This window comes from Pholcus phalangioides, unplaced genomic scaffold (assembly GCF_987345545.1).
Source record: "Pholcus phalangioides strain wild (caught in Gottingen) unplaced genomic scaffold, Ppha-v1.0 ptg000008l_1, whole genome shotgun sequence".
In the NCBI taxonomy this organism is placed as follows: Eukaryota; Metazoa; Arthropoda; class Arachnida; order Araneae; family Pholcidae; genus Pholcus; species Pholcus phalangioides.
Window position 1 is genome coordinate 14,502,660 of NW_028301601.1, and position 24,712 is coordinate 14,527,371.

The following is a 24,712-nucleotide window of genomic DNA, read 5'->3' on the forward strand; positions in this document are numbered from 1 at the left end:
AAGCCATAGCTTGCCAATTCCTGCCTGAGGACAATTGGGACTTCCAAAAAAGTGATCCGGTAAGCGGAGTGACGTGTTAACCGGGTGACGTACTAACGAGGTTTGACTGTATTCGAATGCGATTTGCGAAAAACGTTATTTTCACGAAGGGGGAACTATTTCTATAGTACGGGGGGGGGGTCTTTCAAAAAGAATCACCCGATTTGAAATGTGTATATTACGAAAAATATTTAACATAGATACTTAAAGATTAATTTTATATTACATGGCTAATCATAGAGTTTTTTTTACAAACCAAATTGAAGATGCTCAATATGTCCACCTTGGGATGCACGGCATATGTCTATATACGGTATTCAAATTCGCCCCAAAACTTTGCGAGCTTGTTTGCGTCCACTGCGAGTGGATATCTGTGGACTACGTGCGAACCTCCGTCGGATGCGCTCCACATTTTAGTCTGACATGCGGGGAGGGCGAGGGGATTTCCCTTTACGCAGACAACCCGTGTCACGGAAATGTTTATAACATCGCCTGATGCTCTGGGCGGTAGGAAGTTCAACACCAGGGTATCGTCGACGAAAAGCACGATGAACAGTTGTTACGGACTCGCACCTCGCGAAGATTAGAGACACAAAACGATTTCTGTCGTGCGGTTGCCATCTTGACAAACACTCAAGTGGCGGCCGAAGGAAGAGCGTTAGCGCTACCTGTCGGCAACTGCGTGAAACTCGAGATTTCCCTCTTCCTACCTACACATTATTCGATCAAAACGGGTTAAAAGCTGAATAGTTATGATTTATCAAAATCGGATGATTCTTTTTGAAACACCCAATATTTCTGTTTCTATTGCTATGCTATTTTTGTAGATAGAGAACGCTGCCTAATGTATAACATAACCTCTCCCCCTCCTCGAGGCATGCAATTGGTTCTGAAGTTTCGACGTCGAATCATGTGTCCTACGCAGCGCGTATTGTGCCAAGTCATTTCCATCTGGTACAGTTTATTTTAATATAGCCACCTCTTCTCTCTCCCCGCTGCCATCATTACGCCCCGTCCTACCTACGTTTGACAAATTCGCTCCCTGTCTGTTCCACTTGTCCCAGTCTAAAAACGAAGTTACAATAATTAATATAAATTCCAAGTTTTAGAGTTAATAATTTCTACAAAATTGTCGGTTAAGGCGGGGCAATACATGCGGCATAAAAACAAATCACTCATACAGTATAAGCTAATTAGAGTCTTTTAAAATCAGGGAGTACGATTAAGAGCGCATTTCCTGTTATTGGCATCCGCTCACATGATGCTTTCATGGTGATGTTGTCAGTGATGGATAGAGCATTTCTGGTGCTGATGCTTTACCTGAGCCACGAACTACCAGCTAAAGTCTTACGAACGTTTCGGTCGCAGAAGAGATGGCAGAAAAGTTCAGGTCAAGAATTCTGTAATTTCTTTTCGCGCAGCGCTTTCCCTCGACAAAAACATAAACAACAATTTTTTTCTGCCTACCAAAAAAAATCACCCTTCATGAGAATATTTTTTTCGCAAATCGCATTCAAATGTACCAATTCCTTTGATATTTATAAATGTTTAAAATACAGTAAAACCTCGATATTTCGTCACTCAAGATGTCGAGAAATTAAATACCTAATAAGAATGACTCAATATTAACATAACTGATGTAGCTTGTAGACCGATTTTGAATATTAAATCTCACGTTATATTGTTTTATATTGCTTGTGAGTGGATTCACTCAAGTTTTGTTTCATCTAAAAGCAGCTTACATTTCAGAAACATCATACCTGAAAAAGTGGCGGCGTTTTTACCAACCTGCAACAAAACCTGGCTTAAATCTCTGTGTAGTATCAACTAAGACTCCCCGGAATTGACTTCTCTTCTTTCCTCTACGTGCATACACTCACACGTCATAATGATTTATACCTTCTCTTCCTACCTTAATAGGCCTACCTGGGCCTTCTTTAATCTCTTAATCAGCCCTTTGGCGCTGGGAATGGGGGCGAACTTTGATGAAAAAAACATAACATAGTTAAAAAAATAGCATTAATTATAACTTAATGGCACCCTGACAGACTGATGAAGTGGCATTCTCTGCCACTGCCTGTTATATAAGTGTCTTTCTATTTTCATTTTCCCCTTCTGCCTGCTTAGGCGTTCCTTTCCCCCTAGATTAATAACCCAATATGGGTAATATTAAACTCTAAGCAGTTTAAAAAATAATAGAATATACAAACATGGTGAAAATCGCACTTTATCAAAATATGAATTAAAACCACACAATATATTAATTTCATTTATTGAAAATAAGAGAAAAAATGCATTTTTGAAGTTTTTAAGCGTTTAGTATTCAACGTACCGTAATATGGTTAAATATGCTACTGCTACTACTGAACCATACATGTACCTCGTCCACATTCCTCTGCGGAATTTCTAACGAATTGGTACATGTTGGGATGTGCATGTCCGTGTTGTGAACCTAACGTGAAACGCTAGTAATAGTGCTGCCATCTATCACATATTTTCCGAACTATGAGTGAAGGATTGTTGCTCTCAGTGGCGAGACTTTTTAATGGTGAGATCGGCTTGCATTCGCACCTTGAAGTTGGGAACCACAAAAAAACCGACCACCTCTGTGGTAACGGTGGGTTCGAACGCGGGACCTCGCGACGCGAGTCCGTCACTGTGACCACTCGATCACCACAGCGGCGGTTAAATACACTGGTAAAAATAGGATTCATGAAAGTATTTTTTAGGTAATCTCGAACGCTGTGCCAAATTTTGAATTGAGTGGTCCCTGGACAGGGCGAAACAGACATTAGACAGCCTTCTCAACTGGAGAAAAAAAATGTCTGGTTTATGTCAACAAAGACATTTTGTTTGAATTTGAAGCCCCAAATTAATGGGGGCCTCCATGCAAGAATTACGTCCAGTTCGAACAGTTTCTAACGCTTCAAGAACTTCTGTCTTTTTGTCGGAGAATTAATTTTCTCGGTGCTCACTTTCTATGTGTGTTTGAGCTGATCCGTTTTGGTACATAAGGTCTTTATAGTCACTTTCGAACATATAGTAGTGTTGTTCTCAAGCTTTTTCTTCAAAACATGCCGTATAGAAAAATCATCTGTTCCTCTCTCTCAAACTTTTCCACAGTGACAAGTTAACCGAAATTGGCGACGAGTAACCGAGGGTTTAATAACATTTTTATCTATAGAAGCTGGACGAGACCGAACAAAAATGACGACTTACCGAGATTTTACTGTATTTACAAATATATGGGACACCCTGCAATTAGAAAATACACAGACAAATCGAACACAACATTGAAATTCTTCAAAAAAATATGCTGATAAACAAACGAAATCATACTTTCGAAAATCCTAGAAACTCCAGAAAAAAAAAATAACACTGAGGATGGAGAGAAAAAACATTTCTTACGTAGCATAATTTGTAAAAAAAAAAAAAAGAAGAATTATCAACAGACTTTCCACGAAGGGAAACAAAACATACTCGGAGGACAAAAGAAGATAAAAGTGTTATACAGGTATAAATACACACACACATATAAAATCCTGGGGAAACGGGAGAATAACTGGAAAGATTTACCGGATCCAAATCTGGCTCCACAATCAACGAAGTGGAAGAAACACGTAAGTCTCTTGGGGAATTACACTTCGTTGGCGTATTTCTCTCTCTACTAAGCCTTTTTCTTTCTCTCTAGATATACGACAGTAAGTTTAAATGATACGTTTTTTTCTCCCTCCCCTTGTCCTATCCTGTCTTAAACTGACAAGGAATTGCGAGAAAGCAAACAATTGGTTCAATGATCGCCTCAAAAACCACACCAACCACTAAAATGATGGAAGTAACAATTTCCGCTTTTTTTTTTATCATTTTCTAATATTTTTATTCATCGCCAACGTCTCGGAATGTTATAAAATTCTTGATAATAGTTGTCACGAAAGAGAGCTATGGAGAATAAAGCTATCATACTTCATATTGAAATATTCCCATTGGAAAATTGCAAGAATTTCTGTTAATAAAAGAGTCTTTTAGATGTGATAAATAGAAATATTTTAACAATAATATGTTTTTTTTTTGATCTTGTGTACACACACCAAAGTTTTCACGAATATTTATGAGTATGGAACTATTGTTGTATTTAGAGAGGAAAAATTCAGTGAAAAAATGAATTTTCAATGGAAACATGGAAAATATGAATTAATAGTTGAAGTGATTCTGATAATTTTAAAGATATAAACACACACTAGAACGTCAAAAGCGGTCATTTCGACCGCAAAGCTACTTTGACATGCGATTACACCCGAATGGCTTATCTCGGGATGTTGAAATTTCGTGACTTTTTTCATCTTGTTGAACGTCTAAAATAGTATTAATTATTTTTTGTTAGTACATTTTGTCATTTTCAGTGACATCTCCCGAAACTTTTAATTCTTCTTATTGCTGATTTCATTTGGTTGTAGTTGGTGAATTCTAGCAGGTTTAGCAACACTATGTTACGAACAGGTGTAGCAGAAAATGAAGGTTAAACCCTTTATTTCTTGCTGCTTGGTGATATAATTTGGTGACGATCATCTTGGCATTTTTAGCAACATCTCCCAAACTGGAATGAAATTAAATCAATAGGTTTTCTGTGTATTAAACCGAGTTGAATCAACACCTTCCATAACAAAATGCCTTTGTGCAAAGCTTTGATGTCACTGAAGTCGTCCATTTCACCTGTCGCTATTGGATATAGCAGTCAAACGCATGTGAAATCTTCACCTTTTTTTTATCAATATATCCAGTGATTAAAAGTGAAACGGACGACTTCAGTGACGTCACGAGCTTCGCGTGGAGGCTTTCTGCTGTAGAAGGTTGGTTGGTTGAACTTGTGGGGGAAAATAGTGACGTCCTCTCCACCGAGAATCGAAGCCCAGAATCTCTTGCATACCGTGAAAGTGCACCGACTATTATACCGCAGAGAGACGATCCTTTTCCCCTTAAAAAACGCACAGTAGTGTGACCTGCTGAGTAGGAACATTGCAGCCTCTCTTAACTCCAGCTAATGGCCTCCAGGTGGTGGCAGTAGAAACCATCATTCATTTCCCAAACCTTTTGTTTCCTGATGATTGGCGATTTTATTTGGTTGTCAGTAAGCCAATTTCACCAGTTTCAACAACTTTTGAGTGAATAATTTGGCCGTAATAGATCATCTCCGAGCAGTGCCGTCTTACCGCATGGGCCCCCCCCCCCCGGATACGGCTCGGGAGTCTCAAGAGAACAGGGCCTCAGAAAAATGAGAAGTAGTTGAATTTTTCGAAAATTCGCCAGTTAGGGTCTCAGAAAAATCACTTGGCCCGGGGGCCCATGATGCTCTTAAGACGGCCTTATATTATATTAAGTCATATTCATGTCTCGTTTCTATCTCAATGAAATGTGATCACCCTACTTAAGCTACTCTTACTATTACAGTCCCGACTTATGACCAGTGTCCACAACAGAACGTCCCAGCATCTACCTAAAAATTCATCTATGATTCATTCATTCCATCCAGATAGATTAAAACTGCTCGTAGACCAGGGCTTCTCAAACTGTGCGTCGCGGTGCCGTGATGCTCCGCCAACATTTGTCAGGGGCACCGCGAAGCAGCGGCTCTACAAATGTTTTTCGAGGAGATTATTTGTTGAACTGCTTTGGGAGCCGCAGATAAGCGTGAAGGGCACCGCGGGATTGAAAAAAAAATTAAGAATTCCCCCCCCCCCCCGCGTCCGTCATAGACCATTTCAACGAACTGGATAGCCATTAATGAATGTAGTCGGCCCAACTTAATCGGATAATGAATACCCCGCTCAGACGGATTAAATTATCCTGCAAAAAAAATTCTCCCATAGAAGCAATGTTCCTGCTAATTTTAAAAGCAGGAGTTCCTGTAAAGGAAAAGTTCCCCGCTTTAATATGATAATTTCAACATCACCCCACTTGGGGCGGTATTCACCGACATTGTTTAAGCTACAGTCACAATTTTTTGATAAGAGATCGACACGGATTGGTTAAATTCAGAGTTTTAACCAATCTATGTTGATCTCTTATCCAAAAATTGTAACCACAGGTTTAAACCATGTCGGTGAATACCGCCCTGAATCGAATACTACGCTTCACACGTCAATTGTTAAAATACACATCAGCCACTATACACATAATGTTTTTATCGAATGAGACATTTGGAATTAAAATGGGAAACAGACCAGACCACAATTTAATTTTTAGCCGATTCCTAGCCCTGTAGGGCCAACTGTCGGCATAAGGACTGGCCAAGAAGGACTGTGAAGAGGGGAAAAGGTGATAATGCTTGTAGATAGATAAGTGTGTGTTTGAATGCGTGATGAGATGTGAAAAGAATCAGTCAAAATCAGTCATGGTCTGGAGTTTTGCAGTCTAATGCCGCCCCAGTCCACACCAGTTAGGGCGGTATTCACCGACATGGTTTAAACTGTAGTCACAATTTTTTGATAACAGATCGACACGGATTGGTTAAATTCAGGTTTTTAACCAATCTATATTGATCTCTTATCCAAAAATTGTTACTACAGTTTAAACCATGTGTCGGTGAATACGGCCCTCAGGATCTCACAAACAGCAGCCAGTAACATCTATCTGGGAATGAAGAGAGGAAGAAACATCACATGGGAGAGAGTCGGGACGCAAAAAAAACCCGGCAAATATAATCAAAAATACAGGTAGTACAGTTCTGTTTTGTACTCAGTGCATCAGAAATTTTGGGGAAGTTTTATGTCAACACAATAAAACACGAAAAAATTTAACACTAAGAAAAGCCAACCGCTTTTCTTTCTTCTCACATTAGTATTCACACGCAAGTTCTACGTTCAGTTCACAAATCTTCAAAATCACAAGAACTTCAAACACATAAAAGAAATTCCTCCCTCTTTTTTTTTCAATATATACAAGTAGGAAATGCAAATCACTGACTATGAGAAATATGAATATGCGAATAAATGCGACTACATGCGATTAATAGGAAAAATCAATGAAATGCAAAATTGAGTGAATGTGTACAAAGGAGATATGTTGCTCATCAAGAGAGTAGCAAAGCTTTATAAGTTTTCTCTGAATCAAGGTGACCAATTTGTCTGGGCCACCTGTATTTTCTCAGATATCCAACATCGTAATCAGTGATTAAGTACTGTGATCATTCGGGCTCGGACTCTCATTGTAATTAATGTAATTTTCATTTCATTTTCGATGTCTGAGTTATTCGAATGATTTATCAGATGATTTATTCATCAGTTTCCAACATACAAATTATACTAACGTTGTAAAATGGCAATTGGATTGTCCAGGGCCGCAACTAGGGGGGAGCAGGCGGGTCTCGTGCCCCGGACGCTGAACCAGAGGGGGCGCAAATTTCATTCTCAAACCGTAAATTCAACATTACAAGGGGGCGCCAAAATGCGCACTTGCCTTTGGTGATCAAGCATCTAGTTGCGGCCCTGGGATTGTCTGCCGCATAATCGGATAACCCGTCAAACCGAAAAATACCCAGGCCACATCGCCATATCGGCTCATTCTCCTCACGGACTGGATACCTATGACAATTTATTTATTAGTAAAAACATACATTACAAAATATATATTACAATCATAACAACTATAAAATCTTAATCTAAATGTAAAATCATAATTTAAGTATAAAATCAGTTACGAGATCACAATCTACGTATACAATCGTAAATCAAGTATATAATCCTATATTCCATATTAAATCTTAATTCGAATATAAAATCCTAAATCGCATATTGAAATCAATAATAAATCAGATATAAAATTCACAATCTCAATTTAAATCATTCGATTTCCACGGACTGTTCTTGTGCCATCAGTCAGTCTTCTTTATAGTTTATGAGTTTCTTTTTTCCCTGTGAACGGGGGGGGGTGGTGCAGTTTATGCTTGTGATATTGGTTGATATGGCGTCTGTGGGATCACTTTGTCTTCCATCCATCTAATTATTTCCTTGACTGTATTATCCACTCTACTTTTGTTTTTAAAAATCTCTATGACCCAGAGTGTGGCATTTTTAGTAGCGGGCACAGCCATGCGCTTTAGGTGTGCAGTTAATTTACATATTGTCAAGTAATGGATGGGAGTGCCGATTTCACCACAATCTGTTCCTCTCTTTTTGAAGCGGTGAAGGTAATTTGGAAAAGGTCCGTGATTGGTTGTAAAAAATACAAGTTCTCTGCTCCAATTTTTTGCGTTCTATGAAACTTTTGGTACTATTTTGTGGACACTTCTTCCAGTTTTGGCATCATTCCATCGGGTTTACTATAGATTATTTCTTTTCTTGCCTTTTGTTTTGCTGTAGATGATAGTAATAATATTTTAATTAATTGTGTGCCATTGATTGTCGCTGCTTTGTCTGTTGCGTCTGCTTCGTTCCCCCACTCACCCACGTGCGCTTTGATCCAAGGTATGCGAATCTGTGGGCTCTTGTGGAGGACCTACCGAATATCCCTAGCCATGAATGGTCATCGTATTGCATATATAGTTGAAAGGCTATCGCTATAGATTATAGTAATTGTTGGAGTTCTTAAGCTTTCGTGGTTGCCATATATATATCGCTAGTAAATCAGCTTGGAAGATATTATTGTCGTTTTCTACTATACTACTCCAGCACTCGATGGTCTTGTGATCTTTCGCTACTACATATGCTGATGCTGTTCCTGAGATTGTTTTCGATTCATCTGTGTATGTGTGAGTTCTTTGGTGTCCTATTTCTTTGTTTTGGTTGTTCCCGATAGATACCTGGTGTTGATGCAAGTCTTCCGATGGGTGGATTGTTGTTTATTTTTTCCCATTGCTGATACTCTTCTGCGGAGCAAAGTTTAATGCACCAATCTTTGCTGGTCGATATAGGCGTAACAATAGACCCATTTGTGTTTCATAATTCATCCATAGGCTCCAAGGCGGACAACCCGTAATGACATATAATGCACTATTTGGTGTTCTATGGTACGGTCCTGTGATATACAATAACAAATTACGTTGGGTTGAGTCTAATTTCTATTGCATGGAGTTGGTTGCGCCTGCGTACCAAATAGGTGTTGCGTAAGCCATTATTCGAGTTTCTATTGTCCAGTAGAGAACTAGTCGGTGTCGATATCTGATTCCCCATTTCGCTCCGCCAATGTTTTGGAGCTGGAGAAGAAGCTTATTGATTTTATCGGTTTGTTTTTCTACGTGTGGAATCCAAGTTAGTCTAGAATCTATGTACACGCCGAGGTATTTTAATAGATCTGTTCTTTTCATAGATTTTCCTAGCATTCTGATGGTGGGAGATTTTTATTTGAAGATATCCACAGAAACTTTGTTTTATTTGTGAAACATACTGTGAACATACTGTTATTGTGAAACATTGATGTTTCCTTAACTCTTCTCCAGCTATAATCTATTATTGAGTACTGCTCTATTATACTACTACTACCGGCTACTTCTCTATTACGGAGTATATCTTCTACTGTTTTTAGAAGTTGCTCAGATATCGAAAGTTGGCGAAGCTTATCTATAATAGAGGTATATCGTAGATTGTCAAAGGCACTCTTTATGTATATTGAGATAACGGCCACATTTTTACTTTCTTTCCTTCTATTTTCTATTTATTCTTTCAGAATGTACAGAGCATGCTCGGCCAATTTACCTTTTCGGAATCCAGGGATTCCGAAAAGGAATCCATTTGCAGCCAGAATAGTCTTTCAATATGATATGTCATTGTTTGAACCATAATTCTTTCAAATACTTTGCTTGTTGTTGATAATAGAGATATTGGTCGATATGATAGTAGATTTGCTGGATTTTGGCCCTTTTTTAGAAATAGAAGGATTTTCCCTGTTTTGGAATGCTCCGGAACGGAATGATATTTGGCGCACTGATTGAATAGATGGAATGGAAGATTTGGGAACTGTTTGTTGATAGCTTTCAAGAGTTTATAACTGATGTTGTCCGGTCCGGATGCCTTTCGGTCATTTGTTCGATTCAATGTTCGTTGTATCTCTCCTCTCGTTATTGCTGTTTCTTCTTGAGTTCTTGTTGTATGCTGTATTTCCTTGCCTATTATTTGTTCTTTTATATCCGGATAAAACTCGTGTAGTTGTTGTTGGACAATGTCTTTAAAATGGCAAGCTTTCGATGTTACCGTTACTATCTGAGGTTTGGGCTTCCCTGTCCAAGCTTTCTTCATCACATTATGAATTAACTGTTATACCGGGTCCATTCAAATATAATTTTTTCTATCTCTCTTAGTATTTCCGTTCAAATATGTAATTTGATTGTAAACTCTAATTTGTATGGTTTTCTCGTGATTGACGGGACAAATAAATTATATTATGTTATGTTATGTAGCGATAAAATGAAAAAAAATCATTTCACTGTTTTCTTATCTTTTATAGGAGAAAAGATTGTATCTTTCGTTAAAAAAATATTTTTACAAAATATTTGGTGGAAACGTTAAATAAATAAAAATAAAAGTTTAAAAATTGAATTAAATTTAAATTCATAATAAAAAAATTGGTTTAGAATCCTTGTTCTCATCAAAATGGAATATAATCACCGTAGTTATGCTATATACCTAATATCACGATTTCGAGTTTCGACCAATGTCCATAACGTCCATAATTGTATCTACCCAAAACATTCATTTAAGCTTCTTTCATCCCATCCAGATAAATGAAAACTGCCCCTTAAAAAGGATCTCAAAGACCATTTCAACGAATTGGATAGCCATTAATGTTTTGAAAACGGCCGTAAAATACAATAACAAGAAATTCACAGGATACTAACAATAAAAATCGCGTATATAGCCCGTTTTTTTACTGATATTCCTTGATAGCTTTCATAAACGTAAATAAATCCCCTAAAAAAACGATTTCAAGTGTAAAAATGAGGACAACCAAAAGCAATTCAATATGATTACTTTAACTCATAAATAAAGTAATCAAACTATAAGAGTTTTTTTTTTTGTCGAAAGTAAGAGAAACCATTATGTCGTAAAACCACTCGGAAATTACGAAAAAAATCGTAACAATAACTAGAAAAATCATTTCACTATTCTCTTATCCTTTGTATCAATAAAAGATTGTATTTTTCCTTAAAAAAAACGGTTTTCATACAAAAAAGTTTTTCCCCCCCCAAATATTTTCTTGATAATAAATGTCCTAGGTTTAGGATTCATTACCACTTGTTTTCTCATTTTCTTTTATTCTTTTCTCCTTCTTATCCTCTATTATTAGAGAAATGTAGGAAAAATGCTGATGTGGTCATTTTTCTCCTATTTCCATCGAATGATTGAGAAGAATAAAGGGACTTTTTTTCCCCATGTTTCCGTGAGAAAAGTCAAGGAAAATTTATTTGTATTCTTTGGTTAGAGAAAAAAAGTCCCTTAGTTTCTTTGATCTGGTCAATTAAGTAACCGTAAATGGCTGCCTTTTAATGGAAAATCTTTGTTTTTTTTTCGGTTTCGTTACAATGTTAATGCTATAAAGGCTTTGAATACTTTTGTTCGAACAATAAATTCAAAAAAACAAAAAAAATCTGTACGTATTCTCCAAAAAAAATAAATAAATCCCGGCATTTGTAATTGAGTAACACTACAACACGTTTCAGCTAAGACGCCTAATGTCAAAAATGAATGATTGAAGTATTGGAAACATGCATTAATAGTTAATGGTATTTTTATTCCTTTTAATGAGATGGAGGGGAAAAAAAAGCTGGGAAATTGCCAAGTTGCTTTCAACTTTTCATTGGAAATTTCACAAAAAGTTGAAGAAAAAAACTGTTCGGATTTCCCGATTGTAATAGCGCCAGAAACTTTTACCAGGCTATTGTCTTTATAGTTTTTGGTGATTGAGAGTCATTAAAGAAAGAAAGTTGAAATAATTAATTGCATAGTTTTTATATGGACACTTTAATGACCGTGTACCCTTTTATTTCCAATTCCTCACGTTGAAGTTTTAGATTTAATGGAACGGATTTGTTTCTGACTTGCGGTACATGGAAAAGTTCAGTCTTCGTTGTTTCTAAAAAATACGTAAACAAGCTGAGATGGAAATTTTGAAATAATTTAATGTCAAATAATTTTTCAATAGAAAAGCCAGGCAATGCTGTTTATACAACAGGTATGTTCAATACACAATGTTTCAGAAAGGACTCCATGAGACAAACAGATCGATAACGATTAGGATATAAAATGAAATTTTTCGAAGCACGAGTGCTTTCTTCGACCTTGTTTGCATGTGAAGTGTAGATCTTCGAGAGCTATAGGTTAGACCAGTGATTCGCATAGGAATAGTTTGGTAGATATTTTCCCGCATAAAAGATCCACTTCAAAGCATAAATCGGCAAACAAATCAATACCCCCAACTCGTCGTGACGTCCACTTTGAGAAACACGGGTTTAGACTCATTGTTCTTCAGATTCTAAGAACGGAAAAGACTTCATTTTTCGCATAAAAATGTAAAAATGCATTTTTTCAAAAATGTATTTACATTATACGACCCTATTATACAATATATAAAGTGCCGGAAAGGGATAAAACTCTGCGATTGATTCTAATATTGTAGAATAGAATTATGCGCATTTCTCTTCTACCCAAAAATATCGAAAATAATGTCTATATCACAACAAAATTAAGAAACACTGCTGCCACATATCAAATAAAATCGAAACTATCTGTTATAATTTTTTCAAGTAAAGCTGGTTTTCAGTTTCAAAGCTTATAGATACCAGATTAGATACCAGATTCTTTGGAGGGTGAGATAATCTGGTATCTACTTCATCCCATGCAAGAATTGCGAAAATGGATGTATCGGCCAAACTAGAAGAAATCTAAATATTCGAGTTCTCGAACACCGAAAGCATGTTGAGAAGGGACGGACGGATAATTCGGCTATTGCCCAACACTGTTGGCAACGGTCACATTATTTTGATTTTGATAAAGCGTTTGTTTTGAAAAAAGCAACACGCAATTCTGAATTGAATTTTCTCGAGGGATACTTCATCAGAACATGCCAGAATTTCCTCGTTAATGATGGAAGAAACACGCCACCTATTTCGTCAGCTTGGACAGGCTTTATTAACCTCAGTCGTGACAAAACTTTCAACACTTTGCAACAGATGGCTCCCCAATTCGCATCCAAAGACCACTCGGAAGCAGCAAATACAAAGGCGAACTCTTCGGACGACCAGACGTAAACATCACCCCTCCACGACTCATTCGTGTGAATTCTGACAACGAGGTCCTGATGACGGCTCTCCATTGAAGAGCCGATACGCGTCGGCCATTCAACCAATTGAATTTATTTGTCTTGAAAACGTGGCAATTTTTGTATAAATTAAAACCAGGCAAAGTTTCTCATTTTTGTGATCATACACTAATTGTTTTTCTGCTCATGCGAGTGTAAATTTTATGCGACAAAACACTGGTTACTATGTTTAGATATTTGTCTCTAGATTACTTTATGTCAACACCACAAAGCTTATTGACCGGTATTTTACGCGTCAAATTTATACTGTAGCATAAAAATAAAATATAGTTTCGCATCACGTTTTGTATTTTCATTCTGCGCACTCGGTTGAAAAAAAACATTTTATTTTATGCATTACTGCAGAGAGTTGGTTTTTATCCAACAGGTGAGAGCAGGGGTTCTAGGAAATACATAACATTTAAAAAACATCGCAGTGTAATGCAATTATTGAAGCCGTAAACAATTACTGAAAATGATAACAGTTGGCCTATCCAGCACTTCCTAGAGATAGAAGGCCTACGCACGGGTTGTCATAAACGTCATTCAGACTACCTAGCAAGTTTGCCGCATTTTGAAATACAGCATTCTATTTCGTTTCTTCTTGTTTTGGCGTAGAAACTTCCTGGTTGGCTTACAAATACCACATGGCGATTGGATAGGGCATAGAAATCGCCAATTCTGAGCCCGATCATTTCTTTTCCTCACAAATGATACTGACATGAGACAGGGAATTTTTTCACCTGAATATTTTGAGGGAAAATGAACTACTTACTGACGTCACAAGCAGACTGCGGAGCTCTATCTGTACGAGGTGCTGGCCTATCGCGCTTCTTTTCAGAATGTTTGCAAAACACTTTATTTCTCTTTCTTTCCTCTAGCTTCTGGAAACTAATTATCTTTTTTTTCCTCTTTCTCTTTCTGCTCTGTCTGTAACTGATCACGTACTGTTTGAATGACGGCACAGTAACACTCTAGGGTTACGCGAATTTCAAATTTCAAACTTGTCCTTTATTGACGTTCGAAATATTGATAATTATTATTTTTTTGAGTGACCCATGTTGATTCAGCACCTCCTAGAGATAGAAGGTCTCCGCAGTCTGCTTGTGACGTCAGTAAGTAGTCCGTTTTCCCTCAGAATATTCAGGGGGGAAAAATTACCTGCTCGTGCCAGTATCATCGTTGTGAGGAAAAGAAAAGATCGGGGTCAGAATTGGCGATTTCTATGCCCTACATCCGATCACCATGCGGTATTTGTGAGCCAATCAGGAAGATTCTACGTCAAAATAAGAAGAAACGAAATAGGTAGCTGTGTTTTAAAAGGTGGCAAACTTGCTAGGTAGTCTGAATGACGTTTATGGCAAACAGTGCAGAGGCCTTGGATGATTCTACCTGATTTTGTGCGTACTCAAATGAAAAAATTCAGTTGTAATTTTTTTTGACAATTTTTTGAAAACGTCTCCTTGGCACTCTGTCTTTGTTAGTTACTTCCTTTCCAATGCCAATAGGACTGAAAAATATTTTTTTGTGGTTTGACTAGTTTTAAATTTTTTAATGTGGTGACAACAATTTTTTTTTTTCAATTTCGTATTTTTTTCGAAATTTCGATTTAAAAAAATCTATATATAACTTCCGATACACACACATTTTATGGAAATAATTTTTTTTTTTAAATAAATCTAGTAATAATATTTTTCGGCCATGTAAAATTTTGTGCGTAATTCGGGCATCTAATATTTTAAGTTACATGGCTGACCGAGTATGTAAGTATTTGGAAATTTGTCTACCTATATACTTTAGTATTTTGGAACGAACGCTCAAATGGTTAGATGGAGTTTATAAATTGCTCGAAACAAGATTACTATAATCTTGAGTCAGATTATGTATTTATTCTAAAATTTGCTGGGACATGATTATTATCTTTCTTTTAAAAATAGCGAGAGAGATACATTGAACTTTGAAGCACCACGCGCACCCCGCTTCCAATCTCAAGGAGATAACGAGGCTTTCCCGAAAGATGGGTGTATCCGGAATTTTATTAAATGAGTATATGCATATCTATATAAATTTGTATAGCAGAGTAACAAGAAGTCCGACTACAAGCGTATAAATCAATAAAAGTATTATGGTGAATCGTGATCTAAGAATGGAGGTCTAAATTAATAGTGTAGCGCATCTGGACTCCATAACCAAAGTTCCGTTGGTGCCGGTACAGAGGTACAGAACATTCATAGGGAATTATTCCCCAGTCACCGACTCTTGATTCTTGATCATTTATGCTCTGAGAACTGTTTCAGAATTCTCCTTGATGTAAGGGAATACGTTTGGTGGATTGTTATCTTAACCGAATACATAATTTTGATTGATTTCCACAAAACAAATGCAGCAAAGCTGAATGAATATCTATTGCTCGAGGGGGGGGGGTGTTTGAAACACTATACTATTGCCAAGGTCTCCGAGAGTCTTGCAGGAACCAGCACCTGGTTTCAAGAAGGATGAGACGATATGCTTTCTCCATCACAGCTTAGATACGGTAATGCTTCTAAAACCTATTCATAGAGCTAAACTTAGGGACTTGAATCTCGATGATATGAGGAAATGCTAAACAGCTTACCCAACGTCTGTACCAATAAGCCACAGAGAAAGATGTTACTATTCCTCCCTACAATATTTCAGAGATTTTCTGGATAATATTGACGTTACTGGGTACATTTTTCACGGAATATCAACGATTTCCGATCAAGTACAATTACGACGACGGTATATACTTCACTCAACGAGGAATTTCTCCATTGCTATCGCGCAACATCAAGGACATACCGTGAAACATTGATGTGAAATAAGCGACGCCTCACCAAGTGCAGCATATGGACCAACGGACGCAACAACTGACGTAGTGTAGTGCAATGGACGCTCTGAGGCGATAAGAGACGCTTCTAAGTGCGCGGAAATAATCACATGCTTAGATATTTATATCATATTTGCTGTATAAATTTTTTTTATTTATAAGTAGACTCTAGGTGCGCCCATGGCTTCGGAATTCCTTTAAATCTGTCAAAGATGTAAGGGGGGGGGGGAATGCACATCTGGTCTAATCGGATAATATTGTTGAGATGAACTTCGGGGCAAAAGTTGTTTGTCTCCACCTGGAATCTCTCTCATTGTCTCTGGTGTATTGGATAGCGTGCTTGCCAGGACTGCAAGATGTCCTAAACAGTTCGACTCATGGTATAGAGACAAACAACTTTTCTTTCCAAAGTTCATCTCAGGGCACTAATATCCGAACAAAAAAATATCTATAAAATATCTTTATTGATTTTAAAGATACATTATATCGATCAAGGGGACAGAATTCCCATGGGTCGACAGCGCCCACAAACATTCGTGATCCGGCACGCAGGCCAGCATACAATTGAACCGCGGAGATTCCACAAAGTGCAGTATATTCAGTGGCTCCGTCAAGAAAGTTCCCTCCATCTTGTCTTGAAATGATGAGGGATGGAACAATATCATGTGAAGTTAGTTGTTAGTTGATGAAATAGATGAATGAACGAAAATTGAAAACGGGTGCAAATGTATCTTTGTGTAGTAGCCAAATTTTTAAGAAAAACAAGTCCATTCATCTGAAGGATGAAAGCTCTCACAGGAGCAACAGTCTGTTTTATTATTCCAACTATTTAGAACTAGTTTAACTATTCCAGTCTGTTTTCTAAATAAGCCACATCTTGTGCTGCATTCCAGTATCCTTTGTCGAAGGCTTCCAATCACAATGATATAATTTTTAAGGTACCGCAGTTGTCCATGCAATACTCTACTATTTGTAACAATCAAAAGATTCACGCATCACACGACAAGCAAATGTCTGTCTTCCTAATTCGGAAAGATAGACAGCAGTACATGGCAAGCAACACATAAGAAGCATTCCTCAGAAACAAACGTCACGTTAGGTTAGCAAAACATACACGCGCATTCTGACATTTACCCATCCGTTATAAATTCTATAGAGGAATACGGACGAGGTGCATGTGCGGTGTGAGGAGGCTCCTGGAACGTGGGGCGCGAATTACCAAGTGTGTGTGTGAGAGAGAGAGAGAGAGAGAGAGAGATGAAGGGGGGGGGGGTTAATACTTCCATCACTGATGAAATTCCAGAATTTACGAAAATTCTGAATTTACCAAACAAAATCGTCATTGCCGTAAAAAATGTATGACACGTTTAAAAAGAAATACGATGAACATGTTGGGGTAAATCGAGAAGCTATCCATGCTTAGATTGAGACAACCACAAGTATTCTTTATGGGCATTGTATAATATTTTATCATGTGTATATATTGTTTATAATTTTTGTTAATTGCATTGTTAATTGGGTTGCTGTATTTTTGAAATATATGACATCCATATTTGTTATAGGCATCTTTTTCTCAGCCACCTCGTTGGGCATTTTACCTGTTGTGGTGTTGTATTCGTATTTGTTTGTATTCGCGTAACACATGTTTGTATTTGTGTAACACATGTTTGTATTTGTGTAACACATGTTTGTATTTGTGTAACACATGTTTGTATTTGTGTAACACATGTTTGTATTTGTGTAACACATGTTTGTATTTGTGTAACACATGTTTGTATTTGTGTAACACATGTTTGTATTCGCGCAACACATGTTTGTTTTGCATTCGCGTAACACATGTTTGTTTTGCATTCGCGTAACACATGTTTGTATTCGCGTAACACATGTACATTCGACCGCACCAGTCGCACACCCCTAAGGGCAGTTTTGAAACCTGTGGTATAAACGGAATAGATTTTCTCAGTTGTAGGACATTTTTACAGCTGTGATGCCATTTTTAAAAAAAAACAACCATTGTTTCAACTGAATATTATTCATTTAGGAATAACACGTAGAAGAGTTGAGGTATCACACAAAGAGCTAAAAGAAACGAGCTTCCCGTTTATCAAAACATTACTGTTCAATATAAAGGTCTTCGAAGCTGAAGAAATGGAATCACGGAATAAGACGCCATAAAGCTTTTTCAACGTCTCCGGAAGAACAACGTACCCAATCGTGAAGCGTCAAAACAAAAAAAGTCAGAACCGATTTCCGTAGTATGATTTCAGCGCTTCGATTATCATTATGACGGTATTTATAAAAATAAGAATATAAAAATATATTTAAAAGAAAGTATATTTTATACATAAAAAACAAAAACTGTTCCACAAAAGAAAAGCATGCAAAATTTCGCAGGACCGAGGGTGGAAATTCCTCTACAATAGATTGATCGGGTTACCCTATTGGGAAATCTAGGAGAGAGATTTTCCTCAGCCAAAAGAATTTCCCGGAAAATGCGTTATAATGCATTTTTCTGTATTCAAATTTTTCAACAGCCGAAAATAAAAGAATTGCAAAAGAAGAAGAAGGAAACCACTTATTTTAAAGAAATGCTCGTCAGTTTGGCATCCGGTAGTGACAGCGATACTTCTTTTTCTGCTTTACATCCAATCCAGGAATATTTATCGTCTTTTTTTTTTTTTTTTGTAGGAAGAAAGAAACCGATTTCTATGTATAAATATTTACTGAATTCAAAAATGTTCCCGAAAACAACAAATCATCATTAAGGACCGCTCTTCCCAGGGGTCATTAACTGTGAATCGCTACCCAAACCTTGGTTGCACGTCGCGCCGACATGGATCGTAGAAATCCACTTAAAAATGTTTGTCATACACAGTGGAACTTTGTTTTTCTGCGGTTACCAACTTGGAGGCGCGAATGCGAGCCGATCTCCCCGTTAAAAAAAATCTCGCCACAGAGAGCAACAGGCCCAGTACAAGTATTTAAACATCAAACTTCACTCATAATGTGTTATATAGATGGCGCCACTTAAAATTCACACATAACACTCGGACGGTTAGATGCACATACTCACTTAAAGCAAAACGCATTCGGTAAAATTTCCTAATTGCGATAAACCGGAGTTGTGGTCGGTTTAAGAGAAAGAAAGTGGAACTTCAATTAACGAGCAAAGGCGCATAACGAGCAAAAATTTTGAATGCATTTTGATTCGGTTCACGAACAATGATTGACATTACCAGCAAAACTAATGCATCTTGTTTGTTTATATTCACGTTATCACAACTGAGTTGATGGTTTTTCGCTTTAGTCCACATACGTACTGTGTAATTGTGGGTAATATTCCCTCCCTACAGTCTCCGGTCAGCGCGCCTCCCTCGAAAAACAAATGCACGAGTGAGCGTGACAGTTCACGATAGAAAACTAGATGTAGCATTGTAACCACGCGTGTGGAGCAAGGCTAATTGGAAGCGTAAAAATTCCAGAACCACACAATTTGGGCGCTTGAAATTTTTTTTCAATGCTGATTGCATTATTGAACGTATTATTTGCTAGTTCATTAATACGAGCAAACATTTGTCGAAGACATTGTGTCTTTCTGGAAGACGATGAAACTGGAGGTACATTAGGATGGCATTCAAAGACTAGTGGTAGGACATGGCCAGTAGTTGACCGTAGATGAACTGGTGGATCTCCCTTGCACGCTACAGCAAGAGTTTATGGACGGTATGTCGTCTGAGGAAGAGAGAATTGAGGAGAAGTTCCTCAATCTTCAAATGAGAGTAGAATCACGTAAAGAACTTGGTCGGTGCAAAATTTTGTAGAAAACAACAAATCCAATAAAGTGAGCGATGAATCTGTCCAACGACAATGCAATTTCCCATTTCCGAGAAATCTGAAAAATGGAAGGGTATCTGAACGAAAAAATTTTAGTTTCACTTTGAAATTTCAATGATCAGTTTTTGCTCAGGTTTGAAAAGGATAGATGATGAGTGCAGAAATAGGATCAATCGCTGGAAATGTGGAAGAATTTATCTTGTTGGTGAAACGCTACCTAGCTGCAGCTGAAGCGCCATCTACATTTGGTAAACTTAGCTGCCCAAAGTCCAAAGATTTCTGAGATATATATACAAAGTACTAGTAATGGTTAAGCCAGTGCCCATACTATCCAAAGCGTCGGTGAATACGTAGATGCGCACAAAAAGAATAAATTTTCTGGCAACAGAGAGTCCTTTCTTTCTTTCAAACCGAGAAAAACTCCGGTCTTTAGCCATGGGCAATTTACTATTGAATGAGTTGTGCCGGAAGTGTCAATGGGTATGCCTAACAGACTGAGTGCGTATATAGTGTTGTGTATGATTTTTCAGTGCTACCATCTATATTTCCGAAGTGAAATGTTTGAAAATTTGTAGCATTTGTAGGCCTGTTGCTCTCTGTGGCGAGACTTTTTTTTGACCGGGAGTTCGGCTTACTTTCGCGCCTTGTCGTTGGGAACCACAAAAAACCAACTTCACCACTGTGGCGCTAGTGGGGTTCGAACCTCGGACCTTGCGATGCGACATCCGTCACTATGACCACTTAACAACCTGTGGCCCATAAACAGGTCAATTAAATAACCTGCCGCGCTGTTCCAGATCACTCAATTAAGTAGCTACGACAAGTTTTCAAATCAATAAAGTGGTCCACGCTCTCCTGAAGGTTAGACAGAATTGTTCTATGACAAGGGTGCTCAGCCTTTTAAAGAGTATGGGCCACTTCAATGGTTTGAAAGCGTGTCGCGGGCCATATAACTCATGCCGCAACCACATAAGTGATCCAAAAATTTGCCGCGTGTCACTTAAGTGGTCTGGGAAAGTTGGGCACCCCAGAAAACCAACTTCAGCCGACCACCACTGTGGTGCAGGTGAAGATCGAACCCGGGTTCTCGCGATATGAGTCCGTCCCTATGACCACTCGGCCACTCATTCAAACAGAGAGCAGGCAGATCTTTATCACGAAGCTTACATAGTTTGAAAATCGAGGAATTTGCGATTTCCATTTCCATATATGGAAGACAGATCTCATCACCCGTATAACCGAAGCATAACTCTCACAACAATATTAGGGGATACTAATAACGAAATTTCATTAGTAGTACTTAACCGAACATGCACTTCGTTCATTCCTCTAGGGGAATTTTTATCAAATGGGTAAAATTAATGAAAATTTCCATATTTTTGATGGAAAATAATCTCAGAATTTAATAAAATTATCTAATAATAATATGAGGCTTCTTGTTTGACTCGGAACCCTGGGCCTCAACGGGCTCAGCGGTTAAGATGCCAATGCGAGAAGCTATAGTTTGTTTCAGGTTAACTTTGCAGTGAAGACAAAAGGTAGAGAGTGTATTCCTTCGCCGTAAAATATAGTTCTCATACATCGGAGGTTTACTTTTATGATCCTTTATGCAGAATATTTCAATTTTTTCTATGGTTTTGAACCGATGTTTATTCGTTTAAAATTTTTAAATTAGAAAAAAATATTGGTTACTATTATCGAAATCCCACAGCAACGGCAACAATATTCTGGCGCGATATCCTAGAAATTTTCTCCGCCAATATCACTGTCGTGCTTTTTTTGTTACACCCAGTTATATACTGAATATACATACATATTTTACATCGCTATTCGGTTGAATTTTCCATAACGATACAATTTTTCATTCAGTTTTACATGCTGTTATAGGTTGTTTACGTCAATACGAATATCCAATCAGTTTTTTTTTTCTCCGGAACATAGGCTTCAGTGAATTCAGATATTCACTTATAGATAACAGGAAGTGTTTCTCTTCTAAGAGAGAGTGCCGATACTATCTTGAGAGGGTTTCTATGGGTGCAGAAGTTTTCGTTTTAGATCCTCCTTTATTTTAATTATTTATTTTTTGCCGTCTTTTCTTGGGAGAGTAGTGGATGCTGAATCCCCTATTGCCGATCACGGAGATTGTTGACACGAGTCGCGTCTCACTCACACAAACGCCATGTTCCACCCAGTAGGGCCACCCGTTTCTCCAGATGCCCTTGCTTCTAGTTTCTCTTCAGATAAAATAAGTGAGAGAGGGGGGCGGCACAGTTTGTTAGGCTTAGTTTCATGCTTTATGTGACAGTTATATATCTCTTTATACGCTAAAACGTTCTCTGGCTCTTCCATTCCTGAATACTCGCTGTAAACAAAACTCGATAAGAATAATCCATAATAACCCCATGAGTAGTGATACATGAACCGTAACAAAAGACTAAAACTGTCGTGAAAACAAGTGTCATCGACGTTATACCGTTCCGGGAAAGGGGGCTGGGTGAGCAACGGAAATTTCGGCAAGAAAAGTGAGTAAAAAATTTCTAAACTTATTATTATTATTTTGTGCTATTCCTGAATTTTCACTTGAAAACAGAATTAATCTGTTCTTAATTTTTTTTTTTTGATTGGCTTCAAAAGTTTTATTTAACGTAAATTTTTTTAAATATAAATTGAAGAAAACAATTAGAAATCCCCAAGCTTTTGAGAGCCATCGTTAGTATATACAGTATTTTAAAATTATCCGTTGCTTTCATATTATTGTTTGGAATTTTTTTTACAAATAAATTTCAGCTAAGGGAAGGGAAGTATTGCAGAAAAATATTACTATGTTTTTCGAAATTTTTAGTGTTACTTACGGCACATCAATGAAGAGTAAGTGACACGCTGATAGAGAAGATAATTATTTCTTCTAAATTTTAAAACACTTTCTAATCAAAAAAAAAAATGGTTTCAAAAATCTCACTTTAATTTCTGAAAATATCGGCAGTGGTTTTTTTTAAATTCTATGATTATTACTAATTTACTGTGCAATTTTTTTACACTCATTACGTTACACGTAAAAAAAGATTTTTCTCAGTGAGATTGGCGAGAATCGGCCATACCTTACCGAGGCCGCGCATCGATACATTGGTTAAGAGGCTTTCGTTCCCATAGCAACGAGTGATGCGGTTCCCTCGTAGCTTCCCGTTCACTGCAATGTTAACCTGAAACGAACTATAGACACCGTTCAAAGCGCCCGCGTTACATCTTCTGGTGACAATTTTCGCCTTTGTAGACCCCAGTTTGCGGTTGGCCCTTGACTTATTGGCCTTTGGGTATCACCGTAATTTTCTTTGGTCCCTTTGAATGGTTGAAGACCTCTGAATTATGGATCCACCAAAGTGAAATCTCTCCTATGCAGAAACGTCGCACATGTTGTTTCAAATCGTACTTATTTAAGAAATTAATCATTTTTTGTAAAAATGTGTTTTTCAAATAGAAATCGTCTGTACCTGGTCTGACGCAGCTCCACCCGCATAATCCATCGCACATGCAGCGTTTTCTGGAACTGATGCAGTCAGCATCGTTCCGACACTTTCTCAGGCAGACTTGTCCACGAGCTGCTGCTTCTTCTCTGTTCCTCGGACAACCGTCCGCTTCGTCTTCAAACTCCTCCGAATCTGAAATCACATTTAAAAAAAAAAAAAACCACATGTAATGAATGAACACCTAATCATAATAATAACACTGACCAAAATACTTAAAATACTGATATTGTTCTCAAAGATATTTCAGTGATTTTCGGATGGTTTTGAGATGCTGAGTTCTATTCCCTTTGTCAAAGTCCGAAGTTAGCCCCTTCACGTAGTGGCTAGCCCAGTTGACCCGGCCAATATCCGAAATTTGGGATTTTACCAGGCTTTAACCAGCCCATATATAACGATCCCTATACATCCTTTTGTCGATCTCTATGATGATTCACTGTCATCACCGCTTTGACGCATTTTTTTGTGATAATTATGACTATCTATAATTTAACCATAGTTAACCCTAATAATTATGGTTAGCTATAGCAACACTAGTGATCAGAGGAATCTAAATATCGATATCTTAGTAATACTTATATAAGGATGCATAGTGATCGTCGCCGGCGAAAGCCCAAGTTTCGGACATTGGCCGGGTCAACTGGGCTGGCCACTTACTTTCTTGTTTTATGTTTGCATTGTTGCATTTAAAAAAAAACATGCATTTGGTGATAATTAGCCAAATGTGGCAAACAGTCAATTTTAATAATAATACTTTCCACCGAATATGACTATATATCCGAATACTTTTTTATTCTGTTCGCTTCAGCTTTCGGTCTTAGGATTATACCCGCTTAAAAACGTTTCCCGAACTTACTCCAATTCCAATTCTCCATCTGAAGATCCGGATGCCTCCGATGAAAGTAATTACAACCCCTATGGTCAACGACACCAAGGCTTTGCTGTTGGAAGCAGGATGGTCGGTCGTCTCACCTTTGGGCAAAACCTCTTCGCCAGCGGCAGAGCACGACATCTCTGCCGCGCTGCTCGAGCTGGAACGAGCCAAGGCCGCGATATTCACCAACCTGCCACTCCGAATACAAAAAACAACGTCGTCCACCAGCCCGAGGAACCAATCATTCAACCTACTCAGGGAAACGTATCACGTGCTCAGGAAACGACATCGGAACCAGTCGGTCAAGCCAAT

The 24,712-nt window shown here is 37.8% G+C and overlaps 1 protein-coding gene across 2 annotated transcripts in view; it reads right to left on the reverse strand.

Annotated features, from left to right (window-relative positions):
* The window catches only part of LOC149083872 (sushi, von Willebrand factor type A, EGF and pentraxin domain-containing protein 1-like), a 440,661-nt gene that overhangs the window by 168,269 nt on the left and 247,680 nt on the right, over positions 1–24,712 (reverse strand). For both annotated transcript variants that reach the window (XM_089234250.1, XM_089234248.1), the window contains exon 2: positions 23,494–23,661. In XM_089234250.1, the coding sequence (XP_089090376.1) occupies positions 23,494–23,661 (168 nt within the window). The remainder of the gene's footprint in view (positions 1–23,493; positions 23,662–24,712) is intronic.